The sequence below is a fragment of the Oryx dammah genome, unplaced genomic scaffold (assembly GCF_014754425.2).
Source record: "Oryx dammah isolate SB20612 unplaced genomic scaffold, SCBI_Odam_1.1 HiC_scaffold_2, whole genome shotgun sequence".
Taxonomy (NCBI): Eukaryota; Metazoa; Chordata; class Mammalia; order Artiodactyla; family Bovidae; genus Oryx; species Oryx dammah.
Genome location: NW_024070186.1, coordinates 99736554 through 99764280, shown reverse-complemented (window position 1 = coordinate 99764280; position 27727 = coordinate 99736554). Strand labels below are relative to the sequence as shown.

Below are 27727 nucleotides of genomic sequence, written 5' to 3'. Positions count from 1 at the left end.
TCAGACTAGAGGTTATGAAGCACCCTGCCTTGGGGTGATAGTTCCAGCATTTATGAGCATTGTTGGGAATTGTTACAGTGTAGCAAGTAATAAATAAAAAAATACAGTCCAGTCATTTAATCTGTAGGGTGTGGTCAGGTATGTTTATGAAGAAAGGTGTGAGAAACCAAGAAGCATATGGAAGAAAGGAACCTCTGTCTATGGAGACCCAGAATCCCAGAGTGAAGGGTGGGCAGGTCACATGCCTTTAAGTGGGGGGCTCTGTGTGGGGCTCCAGTTGCTACGGGGGAGAGCAAATGGCCTAACTCTCACTGGTTACCTCTTTTGGGCTTTCTGACTTTGGGTTTTATAAGAATCCAAAGACAGGATCTTCAGTTAATACAATAGAAGAGATGTCTATGTAAAAAGAAATGCCAATTCAGTGTCTGCAAATGCATAAATAAATTTTGCTATGTGCTAGTCTCCACTGACAACCTTAGCCAGAATTTTAAAACAATTCAAATAAAACAGCTTTGCTCATCTCTGCTCCTTTTTTCTAGGAGCCTTATTTCATTCTTTCTTCAGTCTGACAGGTGAGAGGTTCAGTGCTTCTTTCTGGCCCATATAAATGTGTTTTTCAAATTTAAACTTCTCAGTGACCAGTTTTCAATTTTTTTTTAAATACCAAAATCTTTTGGTATATGAACGATTACTCAGAACCCTAATACCTAAAACAGACAAAAGTTATATTTAATTCAGCTTTTTAATATTTACAGGTTGTATAGCTGACTGGTGAGACCTAGTTTGACTAACGACACGCTGCCCATTTGGGTCTGTTTGCAGCCATCATCAGCTTTCAGGCTCCCGCCCTCCCCACCCCGGCTCTTTCCCAGACACCACCAAGCACAGGAATAGATCAGCCAGCAGGCTTGTCCTGCAGATGTAGTTCATGCTGGACTCGATCCCATAGGTGCCACGAGATCAAATCCCACTTCAGCAAACTAGTCAGCCTGGTAAATGAACACGGCATGTGTGCAGGGCCTAAGCCAAACTCATAGGTCTCCCTGTGGAGCAGGCCCCTGTGCTTGGCCTCCCACATAGTAACTGAGCAACTTCAGAAGAGTCTCTAAACAAACCTAAGACACAGAAATGTCTGTAAATTGCTAGGATAATGCTATTGAGAAGGAATACTAGAATTATCTCATCAATTTACAAGAGCCTTGTATTTTTCATTTTTTCTGACATGCCCTACAAACAAAAGTTTTCTTCCCCCAGTTTTCTGCCTGCTTTGAAACACTGACAAGGTTTACTTTTATCTTCAGATTTTATTTAATACCCATTTCCAGAAAACAGAGTATTATTGTTTTCCAGTGAATGAATTATTGCAGGATCTTTTCCACCAAATGTTTGAGAAACACACCGACCTTTTCTTTCACAGAAACGGATGGAAACCCACTGAACATGGTATTAATTAAAAGTGTTTCCCTAAGAAGACCAAAAATAAACACAAAAATATGGTCTATGCTCAAATAAGTTTAAAAAATGCTGAGTTAAATGCAATTATATAGGTTTATTTTCTGCTGAACTTCTCAGGGCTGATATTTTTCAAATTTGCTTTTTACTGTTGTTATGGGGGTCGGGGGTGGGGGGGCAAGCACTCTCATTTTAGTAAAAACTTTGAAATGCAACTAAGTCTAAATAATTGAAGTAAGTCTCTGTCCCATGACAGAAGTTCTGACCTTTTCTAACACTGTTAAGCATGAAATATCCTTTCAGGTTTTCTCCATGCCTTTTCATATATGGTTCAGTGTACATAGGTATTGTTTCTTCTTTAATCCATTTAGGACCAAATTATTCACCCTGTTCATACCTTTCTTCTTATAATGATATTTCAAGGTTTTTCTCTTCAGCACATGCATATTTACCTTGGTCTTTTCACTGGCTGTGTAGATTCCACTGTATGACTGGTCTAGAATTGAATCAGTTCCCTATTAAGGCTCCAGCAAGTGTTTTGCAGCATTGTGGGTGGCACTAGTGGTAAAGAACCTGCCTACCAATGCAGGAGACATTAGAGATACCAGTTTGATCCCTGGGTTGGGAAGATTGTCTGGAGGGGGGCACAGCAACCCACTCGTGTTCTTGCCTGGAGAATCCCATGGACAGAGGAGCCTGGTGGGCTACAGTCCATAGGGTCACACAGAGTTGGACACAGCTGAACCAACTTAGCACTCAGCACGCAGGTCCTAATGAACACAAATACATATGCACATGCATAAGAAGCTCTTTTAGGATGCAGTTTTAGAAGCAAATTGCTGAGTAAGAGAATTTTGGCACTTTCCATTGTGTATGTTTTACCAAACTGACTTCCAAAAGAGGCTTTCTTATTTGCATTTCCTCCAACAGTGTATGATAAGAGCCTTTAAATTACAAAATATCTCAAGAACTTATTGTTCTTATTAGTCATTACAGAGTGATGCTGTTTGGTTGGTGGTTTCATTGTTGGTTTTGTTTTCTTTAATGTTGGTTTGGTTTTTATGGCAAATATGATGAAATCTTTGGAAGCAGTTTGAAAAGCGTTGCATTGAAAGGACATTAAATCATTGACATGAAGCTTTGTTGGGAACAGGATTAAAAAAACCAAGCAGAGTAGACAAGAAATTTGATAGGGAAGAGACATAAGTAGGATATTATTTTAAATTATAAATAAAAAGCACACTTATTACAAATGTTTACAACAGTTCCAGTTCCAGTTCAGTTGCTCAGTCATGTCCGACTCTTTGTGACTCTATGGACTACAGCACTCCAGGCTTCCCTGTCCATCACCAACTCCTGGAGCTTACTCAAACTCATGTCCATTGGGTTGGTGATGCCATCCAACCATCTCATCCTCTGTTGTCCCCTTCTCATCCCGCCTTCAATCTTTCCCAGCATCAGGGTCTTTTCTAGTGAGTCAGTTCTTTGCATCATGTGGGCAAAGTATACAACTACTGTCTTGAGAATGTAGGAAAACAATTTTTATTGATGTTAATGGTGTTTACACTTTGTGTGCTAAACTGACAGTCAATATTCTATGTTATGTTTGACTGCTAATTTAGTGAAAAGCCTTGAGCAAAGTCACTTAGTCCCTTTCATGTAGGGTTGCTAATTTCAACCTTTTTTTTTTCTCTTTTTTCAGGATGGGATGGGGCTAACCTACATTATCTGAATTAACCTTAGACAATTTAAATGCTAGATAATTTTTTAAATTAATTCATTTATTTTAATTGGAAACTAATTACAATATTGTCATGGTTTAAATGCTAGATAAATATTTTAATGATGATAGTTTTAATGAAGTTATGATTTTTTCTGTTCATCAGTGGTGATAAAGTATTTATTTTAACACTCATCTGCCATTGCAGACAAGCATGAAGCTAAATTAAAAGGAGTAATATACTTTCAAGCCATTGAAGAAGTATATTATGATCACCTCAAGAATGCTAATAAGGTAAGCAATGAATTTCAGATTCCCACAATTTGAATGCATAAGTTGGGGTGAGACTTTCCCAAAGGTCCAGTGGTTAAGACTCCATGCTTCTACTGCAGGGCAAGCCGGTTTGACTTCTAGTTGGGGAACTAAGAGCCCATATGGCGCATGGCCAAAAAAAAAAAGTTGGGTGAAAGAAGGAGTTAGTACTTGCTTATGAGGAAACTTCAAGGAAACATCTTAGTAAGGCAAAGAGTAATATTTATTGAGCTATTTTTGGAGCACTCACTATCAGCCAGGTACCCCTGCTAGAACTTTACAAAATATCTGCTAAAATGACTGGTGAGCTCACTATGAGAGTTCTTACGCAAAAAGGCCAGAAAGATGGTCAATCTTGAGAAAGGTGTTGAGGGCAAGACTGTAGGTTATATTAAAGCAAAAGTAATGGCTACATTGCTATTGCTAAGTTGCTTCAGTCGTGTCCGACTCTGTGCGACCCCATAGATGGCAGCCCACCAGGCTCCCCCGTCCCTGGGATTCTCCAGGCAAGAACACTGGAGTGGGTTGCCATTTCCTTCTCCAATGCATGAAAGTGAAAAGTCAAAGTGAAGTCGCTCAGTCATGTCCGACTCTTAGCAACCCCATGGACTGCACCCCACCAGGCTCCTCCATCCATGGGATTCTCCAGGCAAGAGTACTGGAGTGGGGTGCCATTGTCTTCTCCATTCTATAAATTGGAACTTTTAAAGAGGACGAAGCCCTCATATATCCCTGTGTTATATTTAATGTTGTAATTGCAATGTATTCACTTAACATTCTTTTCCTCTCTTGATTTTCTTTCTAGAGTCCTAATCCTTTACTTACCTTTAGCGTCAAGACACATGACAGAGTCTACTACATGGTGGCCCCGTCGCCGGAAGCCATGCGGATCTGGATGGACGTTATAGTGACTGGGGCAGAAGGCTACACTCACTTCTTGCTGTAGTGAGCTGACACAACTTCAGGGCAGACTGCAATAATCTTACAAGAATGAAGCCATATCAACACCAGGTGGACAGACCCAGCAGACCCATCCCTTTAACTGTGGATACTCAGAACTGCTTTCATATTAACAGGAAGTCATTTGTAAAAGAGAAAGAAGGGGTTTTAATTCAGAGCTTGATCATAAACGGCAAAAGAATTGCCTATGAGAAAGAAAACACTCTTTTGGTAAATAGCATTACTTATAGGAACATTTCATATAAACTCTTTTTATCAATTGTTGATTTTGATGAAATAAACTAGTTTACAAAATGTCTGTATGTACTTGGAAAATATGAAATTATTTTAGCACCCAAATCATTGGTGGCATTGACGTTATTGGTAATCAACTGGCTCTTTTTAAAAGGAGTATTCTGTGGAAGGTTATTTTATAAATTTTAATATAAACAAATAAGGGCTTGGAAAGGCAGTATATTGTAGGAGGAGTTTGGCCCTACTTTTTAAGTACTACATCAAAACCAAAGACTTGACATGACCTCTGCTGAACAGTAGTAGTTTCAAGTGATGAACTGCATTCAGTGTCCCTCTACATTTTAAAATGGTACTTTGATGCCAACAAGTGCCCAGGAAGTTGACTTTGAAGAGTCACCACCAGCATAAGCTACTGTACATACATAGCAAACACTTTGTAAAAGAAGAACAAAAAGCTGTGTGTTTTAGGAAGAAGCAGTCTTGGACATTCTATCACACTGGGCAATTTAAAGACAATGTTTAGCTTCAGCTGTTTTGCTGATGATTTCTCCATTCCCAGTGCTGAGAATAAAGGCAACAGTAACTGATTTCCTTTAGATTGTCCAGTTTCTCTTTGTTGTGGAGTACACATGTTAACTGCAGCCTCACATGATATAACTATGAAATAGAGCTCCGTTTTCACCAAAGAACAGACCAATTAGAATACTTATTTTCCAAAGTATTGTAGTTCTATTCAGAGGCACATGGAGTTCACCTTAATGATCTCTGTAATGTACTATTTTATGATGTTTTTTCTTTACAGTTAGCTTTTGTTGTTTAGAGTTCAATTAACTTGTATTGAATGAAATGACTTCAGGCAAGTCCTTTTGTAACAGGTTTTCAAATGCCATTTATCCTGGTTTATCATGTTGTGTGTGTTTTTAAGTATGAATGTACTCTTTCTACTCATTGACAAAGGAATAGAAGTAGAAAATTATAATGTTACTTACTAGTAAAAATGAAATGATTAGATTAGAAGTGTCTATAAAATTTGTCAGGCCTGACTGGGTACAATTTTTTTTTTAATTTGCAGTGGTTTATATACATGTTGCCAATAATAAGATTTTGCGACTGGATTACACATGACGTTACTTGAACAGTGAAGGACAAAATCACAATTGCAGAAGATATTTTTATAATCTGTTTCTATAGAGATCACCCCTAAACCCTGTAGTGATCTAAGACAGTGAAGTACACAAGTGCTGAACTTTTGTTGGTTAATGTAAAGATATAACTTTTCTGAATTGTACTTTACTTTCTTCATAGGACTGTAAAGATACTCTAATCGACTTTCTATCTTGCACGATGTAGTAAAATATGTGTGTCAAAATATGTTGAGTTTGGATTAAAATGTTGATCAGATTTCACATTCGAAAATAAACTCATTTTAATTAGGAAATTACCCACTGGTAACATGACAAGGGGTGAATTAATCAGCAGAAGTCAACTGTAGAATTGACATAAAGTTTGTGTGCTAGCTAACATTATGACTTGTAGTTTATAAACTGAAGTAATCAGATATGTCTCTGGTCACATTCCTGTTGCTAACAAAATGAGATGACCCCTGAGAAATCTGACATCTTTATGTCTAATTGCATCGACACAATTATTACTGGGGATTGAAAGAGTGCATTTACCTATCTGTCTCTCTGATGGGGAAAAAGTCACGCAGGTGTGAAGTTAAAGCTCTAAGGCTTTACTGGGTGGGGACCACATTTGTCTCCCTGAACTAAGGCAGCAGATTTCAGAGAAAAACTGCCCTCAACAACATGTCCTTTCACACATGTTAATGAAGGCAACATTGATAGTGGGTCAATGGAAACAACATTGTCTGCTTCAAGCCCATCACTGTAAAAGCATCTTCTCTTGACTCCAGTCACAATTTTTGCTGATGTGTTAAACTGATGAAGGTGGATGGAGAAAATGATTCATGGGTTTGTGGGTTTCTCTGGGTTTTGTGTGTGTGTGTGTGTGTGTGTGTGTGTGTGTGTAGTGCCTTTCCCAGTATGTGAACAAGTAAAAATTTTTTGTTTTGCTTCACATAAAATGCCAGAAGACATGCAAAAATAAAGGGAGAGAATAGGGACAGGAATGATTGAGAATATTTGGATTATCCAAAACCATGGTAAGAAGTGTTTACTGTTAAGATACTATGGATGCTGAAGTGATGTGTGTCACCTTGGTGATTTTAGCCCCTTTGGAGTCTACAACAGGCTTAATGGAGAACCAGAGAAATAACTCAGCAGCTTTTGGAGAAAGATGCTAAATCAAGCAGCTATCCTTGCTCTGTTTCTGGCATTTTACCTCTCAAAGAAGAAATCTATTCTTCTTTTATCCAACTTTCCTGGTGCCTTCTAATAGAACAGTTTCTCAAAACTCCAAAGATAAGCTGAATTCACTGTATCCAGCCTTTGCTTTTAACTCTTAGCACCAGTCATTGCTCCAAAATTTATGACCAAGATAGTTAAGTGGCTTTACTCAAAGTTGTAAACCAGCCCCTGTAACTTTTGCATAGAAAACAAACAACAACAAAAAAAACTGAAGTAAGTCTTTACTTGTTGATGCTTAGGGCCTCCAAGAACTGCTTTGAAGGGCATCAGAGCTGGAATCCAGAGACCCTTGTACCACAGTTTATTCAATCATATTTTTATTGGCCATTCCATTTTTCTTCTGTTTGCCTCTGAAAATGCTGCTCTAGCAGATAACATACATCCTTATAAACCATTATTGTTTTCTATAGGATGGTCACAAATTGGAGCCATTGGGCCAAAGAGCATTGACGATGTAAATTTTGAATTGTCATAGGTGATATTACTTGACAAAAGAGTTTAGTGGTTTACTTTCTCACCATCCATACACGAATGCCAGCTTGCCAATAATTGTTATTTTTAACTTCTGCCAACATGATGGGTAGGAAAAATGGCATGCTAATTTTTAACATTTAATGCATGTTATTATTTCACGTTTTTCAGTTAGTGAGGTTGATCATCATGTTTACATATGTGAACTGCCTATCACAAAAATTACATATTTTTTCTACCAATTTCTGGGAGCAGGCTAAACAGAAGTATTAATACTTTGTTATCCACTCAGTAAATCAATTTTGCTATACATTTTTATTCTTTTTATTCCAGGGGTTTCAAATCTTGTTTTTAAAAGTTCCTTTTTTCTATACTGTATTCTCCTAAAGTGTATTTAATCCTCTCGGTTTTATTCTTTCATTGAGACGGTTTGCTAAGTTGCTTCGGTCATGTCTGACTCTGTGCGACCCCATAGACAGCAGCCCACCAGGCTCCCCCGTCCCTGGGATTCTCCAGGCAAGAACACTGGAGTGGGTTGCCATTTCCTTCTCCAATGCATGAAAGTGAAAAGTCAAAGTGAAGTCGCTCAGTCGTGCCCAACTCTTAGCGACCCCATGGACTGCAGCCTACCAGGTTCTTCCATCCATGGGATTTTCCAGGCAAGAGTACTGGAGTGGGGTGCCATTGCCTTCTCCAATTGAGACGGTTTAGCTACTGGAATTTATCTTTGCACACAGTATGAGGGAGTGTGTGTTACTTGCTCCATCCTGTCCGACTCTTTGCGACCCCATGAACTGTAGCCCACCAGGTTCCTCTGTTCATAGAATTCTCCAGGCAAGAATACTGGAGTGGGTTGCCATTTCCTTCTCCAGGGGATCTTTCCCACCCAGGGATTGAACTCGCGTCTCCCACATTGGAAGCAGATTCTTTACCATCTGAGTCACCTGGGAAGTATGAGAGAGGGGTCTTAATAATTCAACAGTCTGACATACAAAGAGCTAGCACAAAAACAAATTGAAAAAAAGCAGTGAAAGTTCAGTTCCACTCCAGGCGCTTAAACAAGCACAATTGAGGTCAGAATTTGGAAACATTCCCTGTACAAGTCAATGTATTGAAAGGTTGTTGCCGTACCATGAACAACGCTGGGATTCTTGGCCTCCAACAGAGAAAAATTCAATTCGGGGCCAGTGACAAGGCTTGATCACTCAGAGCTTTTGTGTAACAAAGTTTTATTAATGTATAAAAGAGATAGGGAAAGCTTCTGATAGACATCAGAAGGGGGCAGAAACAGTGCCCCCCTGATAGTCTTTATTTGGATGTTACACAGCTACTAACAGTCTGTTAATTAGAGAAACAAGAGTCCGAAATACAATACTTGGATGCAATCTCAAAAACGACGGAATGATTTCTGCTCATTTCCAGGGCAAACCATTCAATATCACAGTAATCCATGTCTATGCTCCGACCACTAATGCTGAAGAAGCTGAAGTTGAACGGTTCTATGAAGACCTACAAGACCTAGAAATAACACCCCCAAAAGATGTCCTTTTCATTATAGGAGACTGGAATGCAAAAGTAAGAAGTCAAGACTGACAGACAAATTTAGCCTGGAGTAACCGGCACATTTGGCCTTGAAGTATAGAATGAAGCAGGGCAAAGGCTAAGAGAATTTTCCCAAGAGAATGCACAGGTCATAGCAAACATCCTCCTCCAACAACACAAGAGAACAGTCTACACATGGACATCACCAGATGGTCAATAACAAAATCAGATTGATTATATCCTTTGCAGCCAAAGATGGAGAAGCTCTCTCTATACAGTCAGCCAAAACAAGACCAGGATCTGACTGTGGCTCAGATCATGAACTCCTTATTGCAAATTCAGACATATTGAAGGAAATAGGGAAAACCACTAGACCATTCAGGTATGACCTAAATCAAATCCCTTACGATCATACAGTGGAAGTGAGAAATAGATTCAAGGGATTAGATCTGATAGACAGAGTGCCTGAAGAACTATGGACGGAGGTTCGTGACATTGTACAGGAGGCAGGGATCAAGACCATCCCCCAAAAAGAGAAATGCAAAAAGGCAAAATGTTTGTCTGAGGAGGCCTTACAAATAGCTGAAAAAAGAAGAGAAGCTAAAGGCAAAGGAACGATATACCCATTTGAATGCAGAGTTCCAAAGACTAACAAGGAGAGATAAGAAAGCCTTCCTCAGGATCAATGCAAAGAAATAGAGGAAAACAATAGAATGGGAAAGACTAGAGATCTCTTTAAGAAAATTAGAGATATAAAGGGAACATTTCATGCAAAGATGGGCACAATAGAGGACAGAAATGGTATGGACATAACAGAAGCAGAAGATATTAAGAAGAGGTGGCAGGAATACACAGAAGAACTATTACAAAAAAGATCTTCACGATCTAGATAATCACAATGGTTTGATCACTCACCTAGAGCCAGAAATCCTGGAATGTGAAGTCAAGTGGGCCTTAGGAAGTATCACTACGAACAAAGCTAGTGGAGGTGACGGAATTCCAGTCGAGCTATTTCAAATCCTAAAAGGTGATGCTGTGAAAGTGCTGCACTCAATATGGCAGCAGATTTGGGAAACTCAGCAGTGGCCACAGGACTGGAAAAGGTCAGTTTTCATTTCAGTCCTAAAGAAAGGCAATGCCAAAGAATGCTCAAACTACCGCACAATTGTACTCATCTCACACGCTAGTAAAGTAATGCTCAAAATTCTCTAAGCCAGGCTTCAATAGTATGTGAACCACATACTAATAGTATGTGAACTTCCAGATGTTCAAGCTGGATTTAGATAAGGCAGAGGAACCAGAGATCAAACTGCCAACATTCCTTGGATCATGGAAAAAGCAAGAGGGTTCCAGAAAAACATCTATTTCTGCTTTATTGACTATGCCAAAGCCTTTTACTGTGTTGATCACAACAAACTGTGGAAAATTCTTTAAGAGATGGGAGTACCAGACCTGACCTGCCTCTTGAGAAATCTGTATGCAGGTCAGGAAGCAACAGTTAGAACTGGACATGAAACAACAGACTGGTTCCAAATCGGGAAAGGAGTATGTCAAGGCTGTATATTGTCACCCTGCTTATTTAATTTATATGCAGAGTACATCATGCCAAATGCTAGGCTGGATGAGGCACAGGCTGGAATCAAGATTGCCGGTAGAAATATCAATAACCTCAGATATGCAGATAATACCACCCTTATGGCAGAAAGTGAAGAAGACCTAAAGAGCCTCTTGATGAAAGTGAAAGAGGAGAGTGAAAAAGTTAGCTTAAAGCTCAACATTCAGGAAACGAAGATCATGGTCCCATCATTTCATGGCAAATAGATGGGAAAACGATGGAAACAGTGATAGACTTTGGCGGGGGGTGGCGGGGGGGGGGGGCTCCAAAATCACTGCAGATGGTGACTCAGCCATAAAATTAAAAGATGCTTGCTCCTTTGAAGAAAAATTATGATCAACCTAGACAGCAGAGACATTACTTTGCCAACAAAGGACTGTCTAGTCAAAGCTATGGTTTTTCCAGGAGTCATGTATGGATGTGAAGTTAAGTCGCTCAGTCGTGTCCGACTCTGCGATCCCATGGACTGTAGCCCACCAGGCTCCTCTATCCATGGGATTCTCCAGGCAAGAATACTGGAGTGGGTTGCCATTTCCTTCTCCAGGGGATCTTCCTGACCCAGGGATTGAACCCAGGTCTCCCGTATTAGAGGCAGACGCTTTAATCTCTGAGCCGTGAAATTTGGACTATAAAGAAAGCTGAGCGCCAAAGAATTGATGCTTTTGAACTGTGGTGTTGGAGAAGATTCTTGACGAATCCCTTGGACTGCAAGGAGATCCAACCAGTCCATCCTAAAGGAAATCAGTCCCGAGTATTCATTGGAAGGACTAATGCTGTAACTGAAACTCCAATAGTTTGGCCACCTGATGTGAAGAACTGACTCACTGGAAAAAAACCCTGACGCTGGGAAAGACTGAAGGCGGGAGGAGAAGGGGACAACAGAGGATGAGATGGTTGGATGGCATCACCAACTGGATGGATATGAGTTTGAGTAAACTCTGGGAGTTTGTGATGGACAGGGAAGCCTGGCGTGCTGCAGTCCACGGGGTCGCAAAGAGTTAGACACAACTGAGCAACTGAACTGAACCAAATTAGAGAAAGGAAATTCTCAAAATTCAGAGACTGGCACCAGGTCCCTCACCCACTACATGCATTTTGAGATAACACTGGTAGAAGGAGAGTTGTTCCGGGTCATAAAATGATTGACATGAATCTTGCAGAAAGGCAGGTTTCCAAGCAAATACAGTCTCATTAACATAGCTTAAGAGAATATTCGCATGAGTAAAGCATACTAGTTTGTCAAGTGGGTTCTGAGTCTTAAGTGGAATCGACTTGAAGACAGAGTCCAAATACACAGTTCATTAACATAGCTTAAGACAAACACTTCTGTAAGAAAAACACATTGATTAGCTCAAGGTTTGAGAAATGTTAAGTTCAGGTAGAACCAGGTGTTGTCACAGCAACACAGAATTTTAAAAGAAACCGCTTTTAAAATTTGTATAGAGAAGGGGGAAAACTATAACACTAGTGGTTTGTTTCTCCTGCCTCTTAAGAGGGAGATGCATAATGTCTGACACTTGTACCCTCTTTCCTCCATTTGGAGACCCCTGGCCTTCGGGCCTGTTAACCTACTCAGTATTAGGAGTGAGAACGGCTTGCAATGCAGCAAGCTTAACACTTTATGTTTCAGTTCCCTCGTGTCTCCGGATGAACAGATGTTTTCCTGTCTAGGAATGTTGCACGGGGTTCCTCTCCTTGCTTCTTCCAGTCCTGGAGTATCCACTGATCTAGAAAGCAGGCTACCAAGTAGGCTCAAAATATCCCAAGCTGTCATAGGCCAAACGGGAACTGACTCCTCGGAAAAGACCCTGATGCTGGGAAACATTCAAGGCACGAGAAGGGGACAACAGAGGATGAGATAGTTGGATGGCATCACCAACTCGATGGACATGAATTTGAACTAGCTCTAGGAGTTGGTGGTGGTCAGTGGAGCCTGGCATGCTCCATGGGGTCGCAAAGAGTAGGAGACGACTGAGTGACTTAACTGAAACCTCCCCACAGACTAGCCCAGCAGAAAAACGCTGTAAGAGCGCCGACACTCTGCGCATGTGCGCTCTCTGGAGGTGGAAACTCTGGCAGGGCTGTTGTCAATTTGCTGCTTCCAGCCAGCGACGCATGCGCACCTTGGTTTCTGGGCGCAGTGCGCATCTCAGTAGGCGGGCGCAGGGCGCAGGGGCTGCTGGGAAGATGGCGGGGGTGGGCCTGGCGGCCGTGGCCGCTTGGCTACCTTGCCGAAGGTGGAGCTGGGCGGGAGTCACCTTCGGCTTTCGCCATGGTCTCAGCACGTTACTTGCACGGAAGACTGAGCGGACGCCACAGTGGCTCCGAGGTCAGTGTCCGAAAGACTGGAGTAAGACGCGTTCTTTCGAACAAAGCAGATTTCGGCGGTTCCTGTCCCGTGCGTTTTTGGCGCTCCGTTCAGAAATCCTCTTTCCAGGTTCTCAGTACCCCAGTGCTTTTAACAATACTGATGAAGGTAGTGAGAGAGCTCTGCCAGACCCCGGGGTATCCTGGCAGCCCGGGCAGTGGTTGGCGTCATGCTCTGTAGTTCAGGGATTCTCTCTGCCCACCTACCCTGTGTTAAGCGCCCAAGACTAGGAAAAATTCAGATGTGCACTTAATGTGTTTGATTATTAATTGCTTTATCTTTTCTGTGCACGTTCTAAGGGGTTTACAGATCGTGACTGTTAGTTGCTTAGACCTGCTGTCTCTCGAGCGATTTTACAGGAAGGTTTTACTTGTTCTTTGTAAAAGTGTAACCTGTCGCGTTTTTTTGGTTGTTTTGGGTCTTCCCGCCCCAACCTGGCCGCCAAGATTCCAGCCCAGTAAAAACCATAGCCATTACTCTACAAGGGAAGTTAGAATTTGGACAAAAATTAAAGCCCCTGAATATTTCTTTGTGCTTGATTCTTCTCCGGCTCATCTCACCTCCACTCCGCCATATATATAGCCTGTCTTCCTGAATTATGTCTTTTTATTTTGGGATTCATACCCTTGCCCCCCAGCTGTCAGATGCATGGTGCTTGAAATGGGGACTGTCTTTGTAAATACCCTTTGTTTTGAGTTAAAATTTTTAAATATATAGTCAATTTAATTGTTCACAACCAAAAGGCTGTTATTTATGTCCCTCTAGCAAAATATAGTATGTCATTTCAGTAACTAGAATATGATTCTCTTTCACTGTTTAGTAGTTTCACTGAAGATATATGCCTACGATTTTGAGCTAATTCTTATAGTACAAAGATCATTTATGGATATTATGTTAAGACCATTTATAACTCATTAAGATCAAATAAATTGTAATGGTCTCATGGAAAAAAAGGATAGGAATGAGTTTTTGAGTGCTGAAGAAATGGGTAAAGAACATTTTTGCTGCTACAATCTGTCAGTCTACATAACTGGCTCCTATTTTCCTTGTTTTTCACTAAAAGTTTTAAATTTGGCATATTTCACTATGCGTTGAAACTCTGAAACAAGCCTACGTGTAAAAGGGATAGCTTTAAGGCCTTCAGTTCAGTGTTTAAAAAGTCAACTTCTCAAATCCAAAATGAGGAAAACTTTATTAGCGCATGTGGAAGAAACTGTGAAGTTTTAATTAGCCACAATAGAGAAAGGTTTCAAGGAATAAAAAAGAGATTTCATTAGTCCAGAAAAAGACTGTTAAGGGAATACACAAATCTGATTTCTCTGGAGTGAGAAAATGGGATTATAAATGACTTTTTGTTTTTAAACATCGTTCTACATTTTTTAAGAACAAGTACTGACTTTATGGCTTCCCAGGTGATGGCCACAGTGTAAAGAATCTGCCTGCCCATGCAGGAGATGCAAGAGATGGGTTCAGTCCCTGGGTAAGGAAGATCCCCTGGAGGAGGAAATGGCAACCCACTCCAGTATTCTTGCCTGGAAAATGCCATGGCCAGAGGAACCTGGTGGGCTACAGTCCATGGCGTCACAGAGAGTGGGAGGTCACTGAGCACAAGCACCCATTGACCTTACCATCGGGTGGGGAAAGAACTTTAAAGATAGTGGAGTGGAATAACATTATAAGGGTTGCCCACTGTGCCTTTTTACTTGCATTCAGATTTGTGTGTACCTTTCAAGAAAGCCAAACCAACAAATAAAACACAGTGATTGGGAGTCCTATGAGAAATCTTTTTCCAAAAATGGTATTACACATTTATTCAAGATTATTTGTGAAGAAACTGTTAGGAAACCCTCCTCAGCAGCTAGAGAATCATGATTGACTGTTACCATGGCCCAAGACCTTATGGGTGGAGAAAGAAGAAGTAGTGAAAGGGGCCAGCACCTCTGTCTTTGATTCAGTTTCCCAACATTAGACCAAACTTGTTTTGCTCTCTCCCCACCAAAAAGTAGAGGATGTGAAACCCCTAACATTAAAAAAAATTTTCAAAGAAGACTGACATCTCCCAAGAAAAGGCTTAAAACTAGTGTAGGTAAGTATGAATGTTGATTGATTTTTGGGACAGATGATATAACAGCAACAGGAAAACATTTTTGACAAGTCGCTCTGTCTTTAGTGGCGTAAAATTTCCTTGTGTATTTTGGAAGAAACATGATTGAACCTTGCTCAGAGAAGATCAATTGTGACATGATTTTTAAAGATAGGCACAGGCTTGTGACTTTAATACTTCATGTCTATATTTTTTTTCCTATGAAATGGAAATAGTATTTGATATCAATTTGACGAGTTAAGATAGTTAAGATTGAAAATATGTATGGTTTTGCAAAAACTGTATTTGCAAACTTTATGTTTTGTGTGCTTTGTTTAGCTTGCAGACACAAGACATCAATCTCTTTCCTTAGTCGACCAGACCTCCCAAACCTGGCTTATAAAAGGCTAAAAGGCAAAAGTCCAGGAATTATCTTCATCCCTGGCTATATTTCTAATATGAATGGTACAAAAGCATTGGCGATTGAGGAGTTTTGCAAATCTCTAGGTCACGCCTATATAAGGTAGGAATAACACATTTCAAAGAAAATATTACTACCATTTACCTTGGCAGTCAAGAATTACTTCTGCTCTAACCAACTGAAATAAGTGCCAGCCTTTTTATAGATTAATTTATTTTAATGGTCTATAAACTTTGATCTTGTGATTTAGGGTTCATGTAAAATGCAGTCTTTAATAGTTTTTTTTTTTTTTTTTAATTTTTAACTGGAAGATAATTGCTTTACAATATTGTGTTGGTTTCTGCCATATATCAACTTGAATCAACCATAGGTATAAGTATGTCCCCTCCCTTGTGAACCTCCCTCCCATCTGGTCTTTGTGCCACGCTGATGATGCTGGCAGACAGGGAAATTAGTGGTAACTTAAGCGCTTTAGAAACAGTATTCTAACATGACAGCAAACCAGTATACTAGGTGGTTTTCCTTTGGGGACTTAAGGACCACTGTTATTTAACCACTGTTTATTTCATTTCTTTCAAAATATGCAGTTTAAAATAGCATCTGTGTTTAAAAGTACTGTAAAATTAATATTGTGTAATTCACATTTCCACTGAATTTCCTCTTTCCTCTCACTTCTGTAGTCTGAATATGTATATATAAGCATAAGTAAGGATATGTGTTGTTTACTACTTGATTTTACAATTCTTAATATTTCATACTGATAATTTTACTAAAATAATGTTTCACTGTTATTAGGGTTGCTTACTTAGAACAGTCATTTATTTAGTGCCTTATTTGCCAGAAGAGATAGTATGGATTAGTAAAAAGAGGACTGGCCTGAAATTCAAGAAACATATGGACTCTAGAATTAATGCTAACATTAGCTATGACAAGATGAGTCGGTTAATAAATGCTGGACCTGTTTTCTTCATCATAAAAAGGAGGAGATTGGATGAAAAATAATTTCTGGATTCATTTCTAGCACTAGCAACCTAAAAATCTATTTATGTAGTTTTAGAAGAGTTTCACTATCATTTACTCAATAGGTCTAGAAAATACAACTTTTGGAAGTAAAATAAGTAATTAGAAATAAAAATAAAAAACTTTTAGACTTAAAAATAACTTTTATCTACTCAGTATATTAGCAGAAATTATGTCAATTATATGAATTTAGTCTTACTCCTTTTATCAAATTAACTGAATTATTTCATTTTCATGCTCAGAACTCTTAAAAATGTTCCAAATTAACTGTTATCCTTAAGACTGGAGTATTTTTTACAGGTAGACCTTCTAGCCCTACAATGGTGCTGTAAAATATACAAAGAATTTTAAAATATGGTCATTGCCTGTAAGGATCTTTTAATCAGGGTGGAGGAATGCAAGGTAAAATACATATGGAAAATTAGGCAGAAATATTCTTCAAAATGTGATTATGTCAAATAGCATGCTACTTAACTGTATATATTGAGAGAAAAATAGGGGTTGAAGTGGATAGAAAAAACTATAAAGGAACACCGAAAAGTAGTTAGAATTTAGGTAAGAAGGAAGAGAAATCCAAGGAGGACTATCTTGAGCAAGACATGATGATATCAGAAAAATTGCCATCATTCTACTTTGTCCACAAAAGAATTTAACTCAAGAAATCCTCATTTTATCAGTTCTGAATTTAAATTGCGACTAAGAGTTATAGCCAGTTCCTGTCTGCCTATAAGATGTATGAGGGAGTTTTCTGCATTTTAAATGAGTATGAAATAAATTTTCTTTTTAAAGGTATATTTAGTAATCATGATGAAATTACAGTGTATACAGACAATTATATGAATTTAGTCTTATTCCTTTTATCCAAAGAAATATGTGGTACTATATTAAAATGTAACCTAAATGTATATTTATATACCTTTATACAGTATAGCCATTCGTTACAATTTTTAATTTGATCAGGCTCCTTTTTATATGCTTTTCTCAAACTTCATTGCAATCTAATCACTATTAGCAACTGATTGCCCTTTATCTTGTTTTAAGGGATCCCCAGGTGGCGCTAGTGGTAAAGAACCCACCTGCCAATGTAGGAGACATAAAGATTGGATAAGAGATTTTATCTTCTACTTATACTCCTAGTTTCTCAGTTCACTTTCTTGTGATTCTGTCTGTAAAACTTAGATCTTGATTGAAGAAATGGTGTTTTGTATATTATACAAGAACAGTACCTATGGTTTGGTGGAAATGGTTTCTTAATATCCTGCCACCATCCAGGATATTAAGATTGAGTCAGAGCTCAGGAATATAACACATGGCATTAGGACTGGTCTTCTCTCATGATGATTTCTAATAAAATTTAAAATTTTAGATTTGGGAAATTTAAAATATATTTAGACTTGAGAATATTGAGGCTGCTAGGACAGAATTGCCTTACTGTGATTAAAAGTTTTAAATTGCCAAATCTTTGTCAGTTGGTTAGGGTTCAGCAAGAATGAACTGTATTTTTTATTTGTTACCCATTAGTATCACTGAATGCTTGTATTTACCTTTTTGAAGGCCCTGTACATGTGTTTTGGAGAAGGGTATGGCAACCCACTCCAATGTTCTTGCCTGGAGAATCCCCATGGACAGAGAAGCCTGGAGGGCTACAGTCCACAGGGTCACAAAGAGTCGGACACAACTGAGTGACTAAGCGTAAACGTACATGTGTTTTGCATCTTCACCATATACTTGGAAGGCACCTGTAAACAATACAGCAAGCAGAGACATCTTTACCCACAGAGGAAGGTAAAGGAGAATTGGGTGTTTCTCCCCCGTTCTCCCTGGTCTGCCTTCTACATCCCTTGGATTGAGGAGAAATAAAAACTGTGACTTAGACTTCAGCTTCTGCCGTGTTATCCTGTTTCCCAAGAATCCAAAACTACATCACTTCATACTTAAAATTTTAATTTCTTTCCCCACTTTTAAATCCCTTATCTCTAAGAAAATATTTTACACCATTCTACTATTCCTACATGCCATTCTAGTGTGGGAGGCAGGCCACAAACCAGTAATCCAATAGACACATATTGGCAGGTAGCAGTATTTGCTGTAAAGAGAAGAAAACAGAGTAAGGACCTGGAGAAGGATGAAAGAGGCACAGCTTTAGGTTGAATAGTCAGAGAGTGCTTCTGGAGATGTAACACTGGAGCCCGACTGAAGTGAGGGAGCAGTCTGAGTGAATGTCTCAGGTAGAGTCGTCGGCAGGGAAGGAGAAGCGGATGTAAAACCCCTGAGTCAGGAATGTGGATGGTGTACTCCATTAACTTGAAAAAGAAAAATGAGGATACAGTTGGGAGGGAGAGAGAAATGGAAGAAATGAGATCAGAGAGATAGTTAGGGGCTAGAAGATGGTAAGGACTTTGGATTTTACTTAAAGATTATACAAAACCTTTGAAGGGTTTGTGCAGGACATGATCTTTTTGTTTGTTTGTTGTTTTGTTTTGTTTTTTAAAGGATCACTGACTACTGTGTGGGGAATAGACTGTGAGGGTGAAAAATGAAAATGGAGATTTACTAGGAGACTCTTGCATTAGTTCAGTCGAGAGAGACTAGTGACTTGGACCAGGCTGGCACGGTGGAGGAGGTGAGAAAGCGAGTGACTGTGGGAGGTATTTGAAGGTTAAGCCAATAAGATTTGCTGAAATACATACTGACTTCACTTTTATTTTAATAGAGTTGAGGCATTGTAATTAATGTGCTATCTTCCTTAGAAGTTAGTGAAGCAGATACTAGATATCTAGATACAAATATGTTTTCTCTTTCTCCAGGTTTGATTACTCAGGAGTTGGAAATTCAGATGGTAACTTAGAAGAATGCACAGTGGGAAAGTGGAGAAAAGATGTTCTTTCTATAATTGATGACTTGGCTGAAGGACCACAGGTGACTGTTCTTAATAAATATCATGATAATTGTTGTGGACTATAACCTCATGATATTGGAGCTTTTTCATTAGATGTAAATATTTAATATTTTAAATGTCTAACAGTCAATTTTTATATTTTAATGTCAAATCAATCAGTTCTATCATTTTCACCTTCTCCGAACATGTAAGTAGCATTTTACTTTTCATTTACAAATTTTATTTGTCTAATTTACTCTCTATTATAGACCTGATACTTTAACAAAAAGTAATCACAGTGTTAATTTTACTTTGTGCCAAATATTAAAAGTCTGGGAGCCAGTGAATATAAAGGCAGAAAATATATACAGTCTATGAAATTAGTCCCTCTGTTACCAAAAAGAAAAAGAAATTCCTCTTCAAAACAGTGTGCTTTTGTTTTTAGATACTGGTTGGATCTAGCCTCGGTGGGTGGCTTATGTTTCATGCTGCAATCGCACGGCCACAAAAGGTTGTTGCTCTCATTGGCGTAGCAACAGCTGTAGATGGTCTGGTGACCCAATTTAATCAGCTTCCTATTGAGGTAAGTCCCAGGCAACCTCAGTGTATCCCTCCTGTTGTTCTGCTCCCTCTTTCTCTGAATTTTGTGCTTGTGTCATCTGTCCTTTGACTTATTACGCTGGCTCCACCTTTTGTCTTAACTGACTTTTTGTATACCATTTCTTTGCTTTTTTTAAAACTATTTCAGTGAGTGAGAGTCATTCAGTTGTGTCCAACTCTTTGCAACCCCATGGACTATATAGTCCATGGAATTCTCCAGGCCAAAATATTGGAGTGGGTAGCTGGTCCCTTCTCTAGGAGATGTTCCCAACCCAGGGATCCAACCCAGGTCTCCCGCATTGCAGGCAGATTCTTTACCAACTGAGCCACCAGGGAAGTCCCTTTTAACTATTTGGTCTCCTGTTTAAGATTTTCTGTTTTTTCATAGTCCCTTCAAATCGTCGTGTCACATGAATGAAATCATACTTTAAACTTTTTTTAAAATATAAATTTATTTATTTTAATTGAAGGTTAATTACAATATTGTAGCTTTCCCTGGTGGCTCAGAGGTTAAAGCGTCTGCCTGTAATACAGGAGACATAGGTTCAATCCCTGGGTTGGGAAGATCCCCTGGAAAAGGAAATGGCAACCCACTGCAGTATTCTTGCCTGGAGAATCCCATGGACGGAGGAGCTGGTGGGCTACAGTCCATGGGGTCACAAAGAGTTGGACACGACTGAGCGACTTAACTACAATATTGGGTTGTTTTTGCCATTAACCACATTTATTTATTTGGATCATACGTTGTGACCTCTTTGTGCACCTCTTAGTCTTATTTTGTGGCCTATGGGTAATATTATTAATATCTATTCTACAACCATGTTAAACCAGCTAATCAGTTATGAAAGTTTTTTTTTTTTTTTTTTGAGCCTTAAAACCTCAGATTCTCTCTTAGCAGAGCTCTCCAAGCACACACTGTCAGTCACACACAGGAGATAAGATTTGCCACTCCTAGCCTAGACACTAATTGGGCATTCTTTTTCTACATCTAATTTTCACCTTTAAAAAAAGGTGGTTTTCATCAGTAGCATGTTCTTCCGCAAATCATGATAGAAATAAGGTTTCTGAAATGATTGGAAAGGTAATTGGTTTATTATACTTTGCTCTTGAATGTATGTTTAAGCACTTTCGTTGTCTGCGAGGATAAAAAAAGTGGTAGGTAATAGCTGTTTATTTTTGTGTGTGTTATTTTTTTGTTTGGAAATCAGTTGACTTCTCCTCGGGCATATTTTTCCTTGGGATCTAAATTTCACCTATGGGACTAATCCTAGCAGAAAGAAACAGTCTGGAGCCATGGTTCAAAACATGTAGTCCCTAGGCCAGCAGTAACCGCATCACCTGAGAACTTGTATTAATAGCAATGTGTATTCTTGAGCTTCACCAGACCCACTGAATCAGAAACTGGGAGTATGGCCCAGCTGTCCGTTTTAACAAGGCCCCAGGTGAAGTTTGAGAACCACTGCTATAGAGAGCAGGGAATAAGGAGGAGGAAGAAAAGAGAAAGAAGGAAAAAGCATATGTAGTGTTGAAAAGTAGAATATCATTGACTTTTGCCTCAAGTTCTGCATTGAATTCAGTGCTATATACTATCTATTCTAAGTTTATTTTTATAAGTTCACATTGTTCTTCCCAGCTCCATAAGAAATGACATTGTCTGCGAAGTCAGGTTCTTCATATGATTTCCTGTCAGGGCTAAAATTACGAAGCTGATCATCTTTGCACTTAACTATTTCTGAGCTTTTTTTCTTTTTTTTTTACTTTCTTGTTTCTCGTACATAGATGCTTAATGTCCTCATGCTGCTAAATTTTCCTGCCATTGTATCCTCTGCATCTAAACCTTGAACCCCTTACACTGCTTCTCATGCTGGGAAATTATTTCAAGAAGATGGCCTGTTGGAAAGGCGTTGATTACACAGTTTTGGGGGGTTATTGGGAAATGACAAGATCTATGTACATTTCTCTTTATGTGTATACATCCATCACTCAGAGGGAAGATATGGTAGATAGCCTGTAATTGACTAAGATCTGTGTCCTACAAATCAGGGTATTTCTTTGTTAACCCTAAATCATACCAGCGAAGAATTCTTAAACATGTTGAGCCCTTTAAACTTAAAAACATGCGTAAAGAAAGGGCCCGGACACTAGGATCTCTCTCTTCTCCACAGAAACAGCTAGTGCTCAGTGTCAAGGGAATAGACCTAGAAGTTTTTACTGTCTTCTTTAGTCCTGGAAATGTTAAGACCCAACATTATTCATTGTTTGTGTGGCAATTTGATTTATCTCTAACTCTAATCATTGTCTCCTTCTGTGGATGCTTCAGTTCAGTTGCTCAGTCATGTCCGACTCTTTGCGACCCCATGGGCTGCAGCACACCAGCCCTCCCTGTCCATCACAAACTCCCGGAGTTTACTCAGATTCATTTCCATCGAGTCAGTGATGCCATCCAGCCATCTCATACTCTGTTGTTCTCTTTTCCTCCCACCTTCAATCTTTCCCAGCATCAGGGTCTTTTCCAGTGACTCAGTTCTTTGCATCAGGTGGCCAAACTATTGGAGTTTCAGCTTCAGCATCATTCCTTCCAATGAATATTCAGGACTGATTCCCTTCAGGATGGACTGGTTGGCTCTCCTTGCAGTCCAAGGGACTCTTCAAGAGTCTTCTCCAACAGCACAGTTCAAAAACATCAATTCTTCGGTGCTCAGCTTTCTTTATAGTCCAGCTCTCACATCCATATATGACCACTGGAAAAACCATAGTTTTGACTAGAGGAACCTTTGTTGGTAAAGTAATATCTCTGCTTTTTAATATGCTGTCTAGGTTGGTCATAGCTTTTTTTCCAAGGAGCAAGTATCTTTTAATTTCATGGCTGGAGTCACCATGTGCAATGATTTTGGAGCCCCAAAAAATAGTCTTTCACTGTTTCCATTGTTTCTCATCTATTTGCCATGAAGTGATGGGACCAGATGCCATGATCTTTGTTTTCTGAATGTTGAGCTTTAAGCCAACTTTTTCACTCTCCTCTTTCACTTTCATCAAGAGGCTTTTTAGCTCTCTTCACTTTCTGCCATAAGGGTGGTGTCATTTGCATATCTGAGGTTATTGATATTTCTCCTGGCAATCTTGATTCCAGCCTGTGCTTCATCCAGCCTAGCATTTTGCATGATGTACTCTGCATATAAGTTAAATAAGCAGGGTGACAATATACAGCCTTGAAGTACTCCTTTCCCGATTTGGAACCAGTCTGTTGTTCAATGTCCCATTTAACTTTCTTCTTGACCTGCATACAGATTTCTCTGTGGACGCTAGAGGGCATCAGACAGGATGCACAGTTGTTGGAATCCAAGCTTCACAGACACATTGCCTTCCTAGTTTCTTTTGGTGTTAAGAATTATGAATGTTGCATATTTTCTTTGAATAAAGCTGTTTTTACTATTCCTGTAGTTTTTGTTTTTGAGGCTTTGGGACATGCAAGACTTTGTAAAGTTAAGTCTGTTCTTCAAATGTACAATATTCATTCACCTCAATAGCAGATAACAGAGCTAGTTGGGAAGCAGCAATGCTTAAAATGCAACTATTATTATGTGTTGGTAATTAGCATAGTTGCCCCTTCATCAAATAATCAGTGGAACTTAGTTCTAACTACTGAAATTACAAATTCAGGAATAGTCATAAGTAGTTTGAGGATAACTGAATATCATTTTTTTGCTTTAAATATTTGGTTTACATGTTGCTTTAATGCAGAGCATCCCATGATATTAACATACGTTATAATATAGTGTTTTACTCTATTTTAAATAATTTGGCTATAGGTATTTAGAAGTCTAGCTTTCGGATATACAGCTTTTTCACTGGAATATTTTTGGAATTTTATAAAATACATTAAAATACCTAAATACATATAGATAACATCATATGTATTTTACTGTTTAAATTCTTTTTTGCCTCTGAATTTGTAATGAGTGAATAGTTTTAAATGTGGAAATACAATATTTTTATTGAAAATTTAAATACAAATTTTTTTACATACATTGTATGTAGCTTGTCTTTCCTTGTATTTTTCTTTATTTTTGATAAGCCATCCACCTGTCTTTTTCTAGACAGAAATTCCCTTCATATTATGTGGTTGCAAGAGGCTTAAAGCTATTTACATCTTGATTTACTAATTCAAGCTGTGATAATCTTTCCAAAGAATTTATTATATACATATAACCCTTTATGTTCAAAGATGTTCCTAGAAGTACTCAGCAATATGGAAATGGTTGAGTTAATTATCTTGTATGCATTGTGGTAGACAGTTGTCCAGTCTTTAAAAACTTTTAATCTAGTCTTTTAAAACCCAGAAATATATATACATTAAATAAATAAGCACTGAAAACTATATATGAAATGTAATAGCTAAGTGTTTTACATATTGTACATCTAAAACCAAGCACATATGGAAATACTAGAAGGAAATAAGCCAGAATATTAATGGTTGGTTGTTACATCCATGAGATAAGGCTCTTGGTAATTTATTTCTTCTTATGCATTTTATATTTTCCATGTTTTCAATAATGAGTATATGTTACTTTAAGTAGAAAAAATATTTAAGACAAATTATGGTCTCAAAAATAGAGATTCTTCAAGAATCAAAGAATACCCAGCATTTTATTTTAAAGGTAGAAATGATACCATTGCTCAGTTTTCAGGAGATATTTGCAAGAATTCTTTGTCATCCAAAACAACAATTTTCTTCTCATTCCATAGAACTCTGAAAGGCAAAAACTACTTTTTTTTTTTACATTCAGCCTAAAATTGGACATGTGTTGTTGCCCCAGAGTAACCACTGTCTTATTTTTCATTTTTAGCAGTATACTCCATTCTTCTCCCTTTCCCCCATCTCACCCCATTTTAGTAACTTTCACTAATCACACTTTTCAGTTCAGTTCAGTTCAGTCACTCAGTCGTGTCCAACTCTTTGCGACCCCATGAATCGTAGCACGCCAGGCCTCCCTGTCCATAACCAACTCCTGGAGTTCACTCAAACTCAGGTCCATCGAGTCCGTGATGCCATCCAGCCATCTCATCCTCTCTTCCCCTTCTCCTCCTGCCCCCAGTCCCTCCCAGCATCAGAGTCTTTTCCAATGAATCAACTCTTCGCATGAGGTGGCCAAAGTACTAGAGTTTCAGCTTTAGCATCATTGCTTCCAAAGAACGCCCAGGGCTGATCTCCTTCAGAATGGACTGGATGGATCTCCTTGCAGTCCAAGGGACTCTCAAGAGTCTTCTCCAACACCACAGTTCAAAAGCATCAATTCTTTGGCGCTCAGCTTCCTTCACAGTCCAACTCTCACATCCATACATGACCACTGGAAAAACCATAGCCTTGACTAGATGGACCTTTGTTGGCAAAGTAATGTCTCTGCTTTTCAACATACTATCTAGGTTGGTCATAACTTTTCTTCCAAAGAGTAAGTGTCTTTTAATTTCATGGCTGCAGTCACCATCTGCAGTGATTTTGGAGCCCAAAAAAATAAAGTCTGACACTGTTTCCACTGTTTCCCCATCTGTTTCCCATGAAGTGATGGGACCAGATGCCATGATCTTCGTTTACTGAATGTTGAGCTTTAAGCCAACTGTTTTACTCTCTTCTTTCACTTTCATCAAGAGGCTTTTTAGTTCCTCTTCACTTTCTGCCATAAGGGTGGTGTCATCTGCATATCTGTGGTTTTTGATATTTCTCCCGGCAATCTTGATTCCAGCTTGTGCTTCCTCCAGCCCAGCGTTTCTCATGATATAATCTGCATATAAGTTAAATAAGCAAGGTGACAATATACAGCCTTGACGTACTCCTTTTCCTATTTGGGACCGTCTGTTGTTTCATGTCCAGTTCTAACTGTTGCTTCCTGACCTGCACACAGGTTTCTCAAGAGGCAGGTCTGGTGGTCTGGTATTCCCATCTCTTTCAGAATTTCATGATTTTTAAATCTAAACAGTTTTTATTCCTAAGATTTGATTTGATGTAATATGAATGCTGCCTGTACTGATTCTAAGAAATTATTGTATTTTTCTCCTCATTTTCCCTTTGAACTGCGATGAAACAATGCCTGATTTAAGATGTTATATGATAAAGTTAGTTAAATTTGAGTTTGAATCCTAGCCACAGCCGTTACTGCCTTTCAGCTTTAAAGCTGTGTACTCTAATATCCTGTTTTGTAAAATTGAAATAATAACAAAATTATTATCAGGATCCTGTGAGATACTATGCAGAAAATACTTGTTATAGTTCCTTGCACCTGGTATTTAATTATTGATAATTATCATTGTTACGTTTTTGTTATCTCTTTTCCTCTTCTTTCAAAGACCACTTTCCTTAGATTAAGACTATTGCATGTATTAATGTTGCATAAATACTTTTATTTTCATTTGTTCCACCAGACAAAAAAGGAAATAGAGATGAAAGGTGTGTGGCCCATGCCATCAAAATACAGTGAAGAAGGAGTTTATCGCATTCAGTACAGTGTCATTAAAGAAGCTGAGCACCACTGCTTGTTACATAGTCCTATTCCTGTGAAGTGTCCCGTAAGATTGCTCCACGGCATGAAGGATGATATTGTACCGTGGCCTACATCTGTGCAGGTGGCTGACCGAGTAGTTAGCACAGACGTAGATGTCATCCTCCGAAAGAATAGTGATCACCGAATGAAGGAAAAGGCAGACATTCAGCTTCTGGTTTACACTATTGATGACTTAATTGATAAGCTTTCAACCATAGTTCACTAGAATCACAGCTTTAGTTGGTATGCAAAGTAATGGATCCAGAAGATGGAAGAGAGTAACAGATGAAAGACCTTGATACTTAGAAGGTTTTTCCTCTTCTCTCTACTTTGTAAATATCATGTGAGTATTTATCTAATGATGTATTTTCACAAGTGATACAAATTGTGAAGAAAGTGCCAGCTGCGGTTTGAAAAATGTTCTCCCTCTTCAATCCCTGATTTTTTTTTTCATTAAAATATTTCCTATTTTTTTATTCAAGAAATGTTTACCTTCTGAATGCTTATGTTAACATGCCAGCTCTTACTTAGATTTGCTAATAAAGCTTAATTTTTTTATTTGGTATCATTGTATATGAAGATTTGTAAAATTATCTCTGATTTTAAAATGTAGTTCACAGAATATAGGAACACATTTATTGAAATCTGAAATGACTAGAGAAATGTATGAAGCATAATAAAGTTCATAAAAGGCTATTACTTTTTGTCTTTTGCATGTTATATTTGAACTTAAAATCAAGGTTTTTCTTTTTTAAGGGCTCAAAACTTTATAGATATATAAAGGATATATATCATTTTAAACTTTTGGCTAATATGTCATACAGTTAAGTGGGGGGATTTCATCTTTAAGCAGTGATGTTGTACAATCGCTAACTTGTGTCCAACTCTTTACGACCCCACTGACTGTAGCATACCAGGCTTCCCTTTCCTTCACTGTTTCCCAGAATTTGCTCAGATGCATGTCCATTGAGTTGGTGATGCCATCCAACCATATCGTCTTCTATCTCCCCCTTCTCCTGCCCTCAATATTTCTTAGCTTCAGGGTCTTTTCCAGTGAGTCAGTTCTTCACATCAGGTGGCCAGTATTGGAGCTTCAGCTTCAACATCAGTCCTTCCAATGAATATTCAGGCTTGATTTTCTTTAGA

At 38.7% G+C, this 27727-nt stretch overlaps 2 protein-coding genes across 13 annotated transcripts in view; both read left to right on the top strand.

The window, feature by feature from the left end:
* PHLDB2 (pleckstrin homology like domain family B member 2) overlaps positions 1-6236 on the top strand; it is a 246202-nt gene extending 239966 nt beyond the window's left edge. For all 12 annotated transcript variants that reach the window (XM_040223953.1, XM_040223915.1, XM_040223964.1 and 9 more), the window contains 2 exons: positions 3381-3466; positions 4290-6236. In XM_040223953.1, coding sequence (XP_040079887.1) covers positions 3381-3466; positions 4290-4430 — 227 coding nt within the window. In that variant the 3' untranslated portion in view covers positions 4431-6236. The remainder of the gene's footprint in view (positions 1-3380; positions 3467-4289) is intronic.
* A 6608-nt stretch (positions 6237-12844) lies between these two features.
* LOC120851595 overlaps positions 12845-27727 on the top strand; it is a 37457-nt gene continuing 22574 nt past the window's right edge. Inside the window, 4 exon segments of the mRNA XM_040224490.1 lie at positions 12845-13004; positions 15466-15649; positions 19375-19486; positions 19891-20028. Of these exon segments, the coding sequence (XP_040080424.1) occupies positions 12863-13004; positions 15466-15649; positions 19375-19486; positions 19891-20028 (576 nt within the window). The 5' untranslated portion in view covers positions 12845-12862.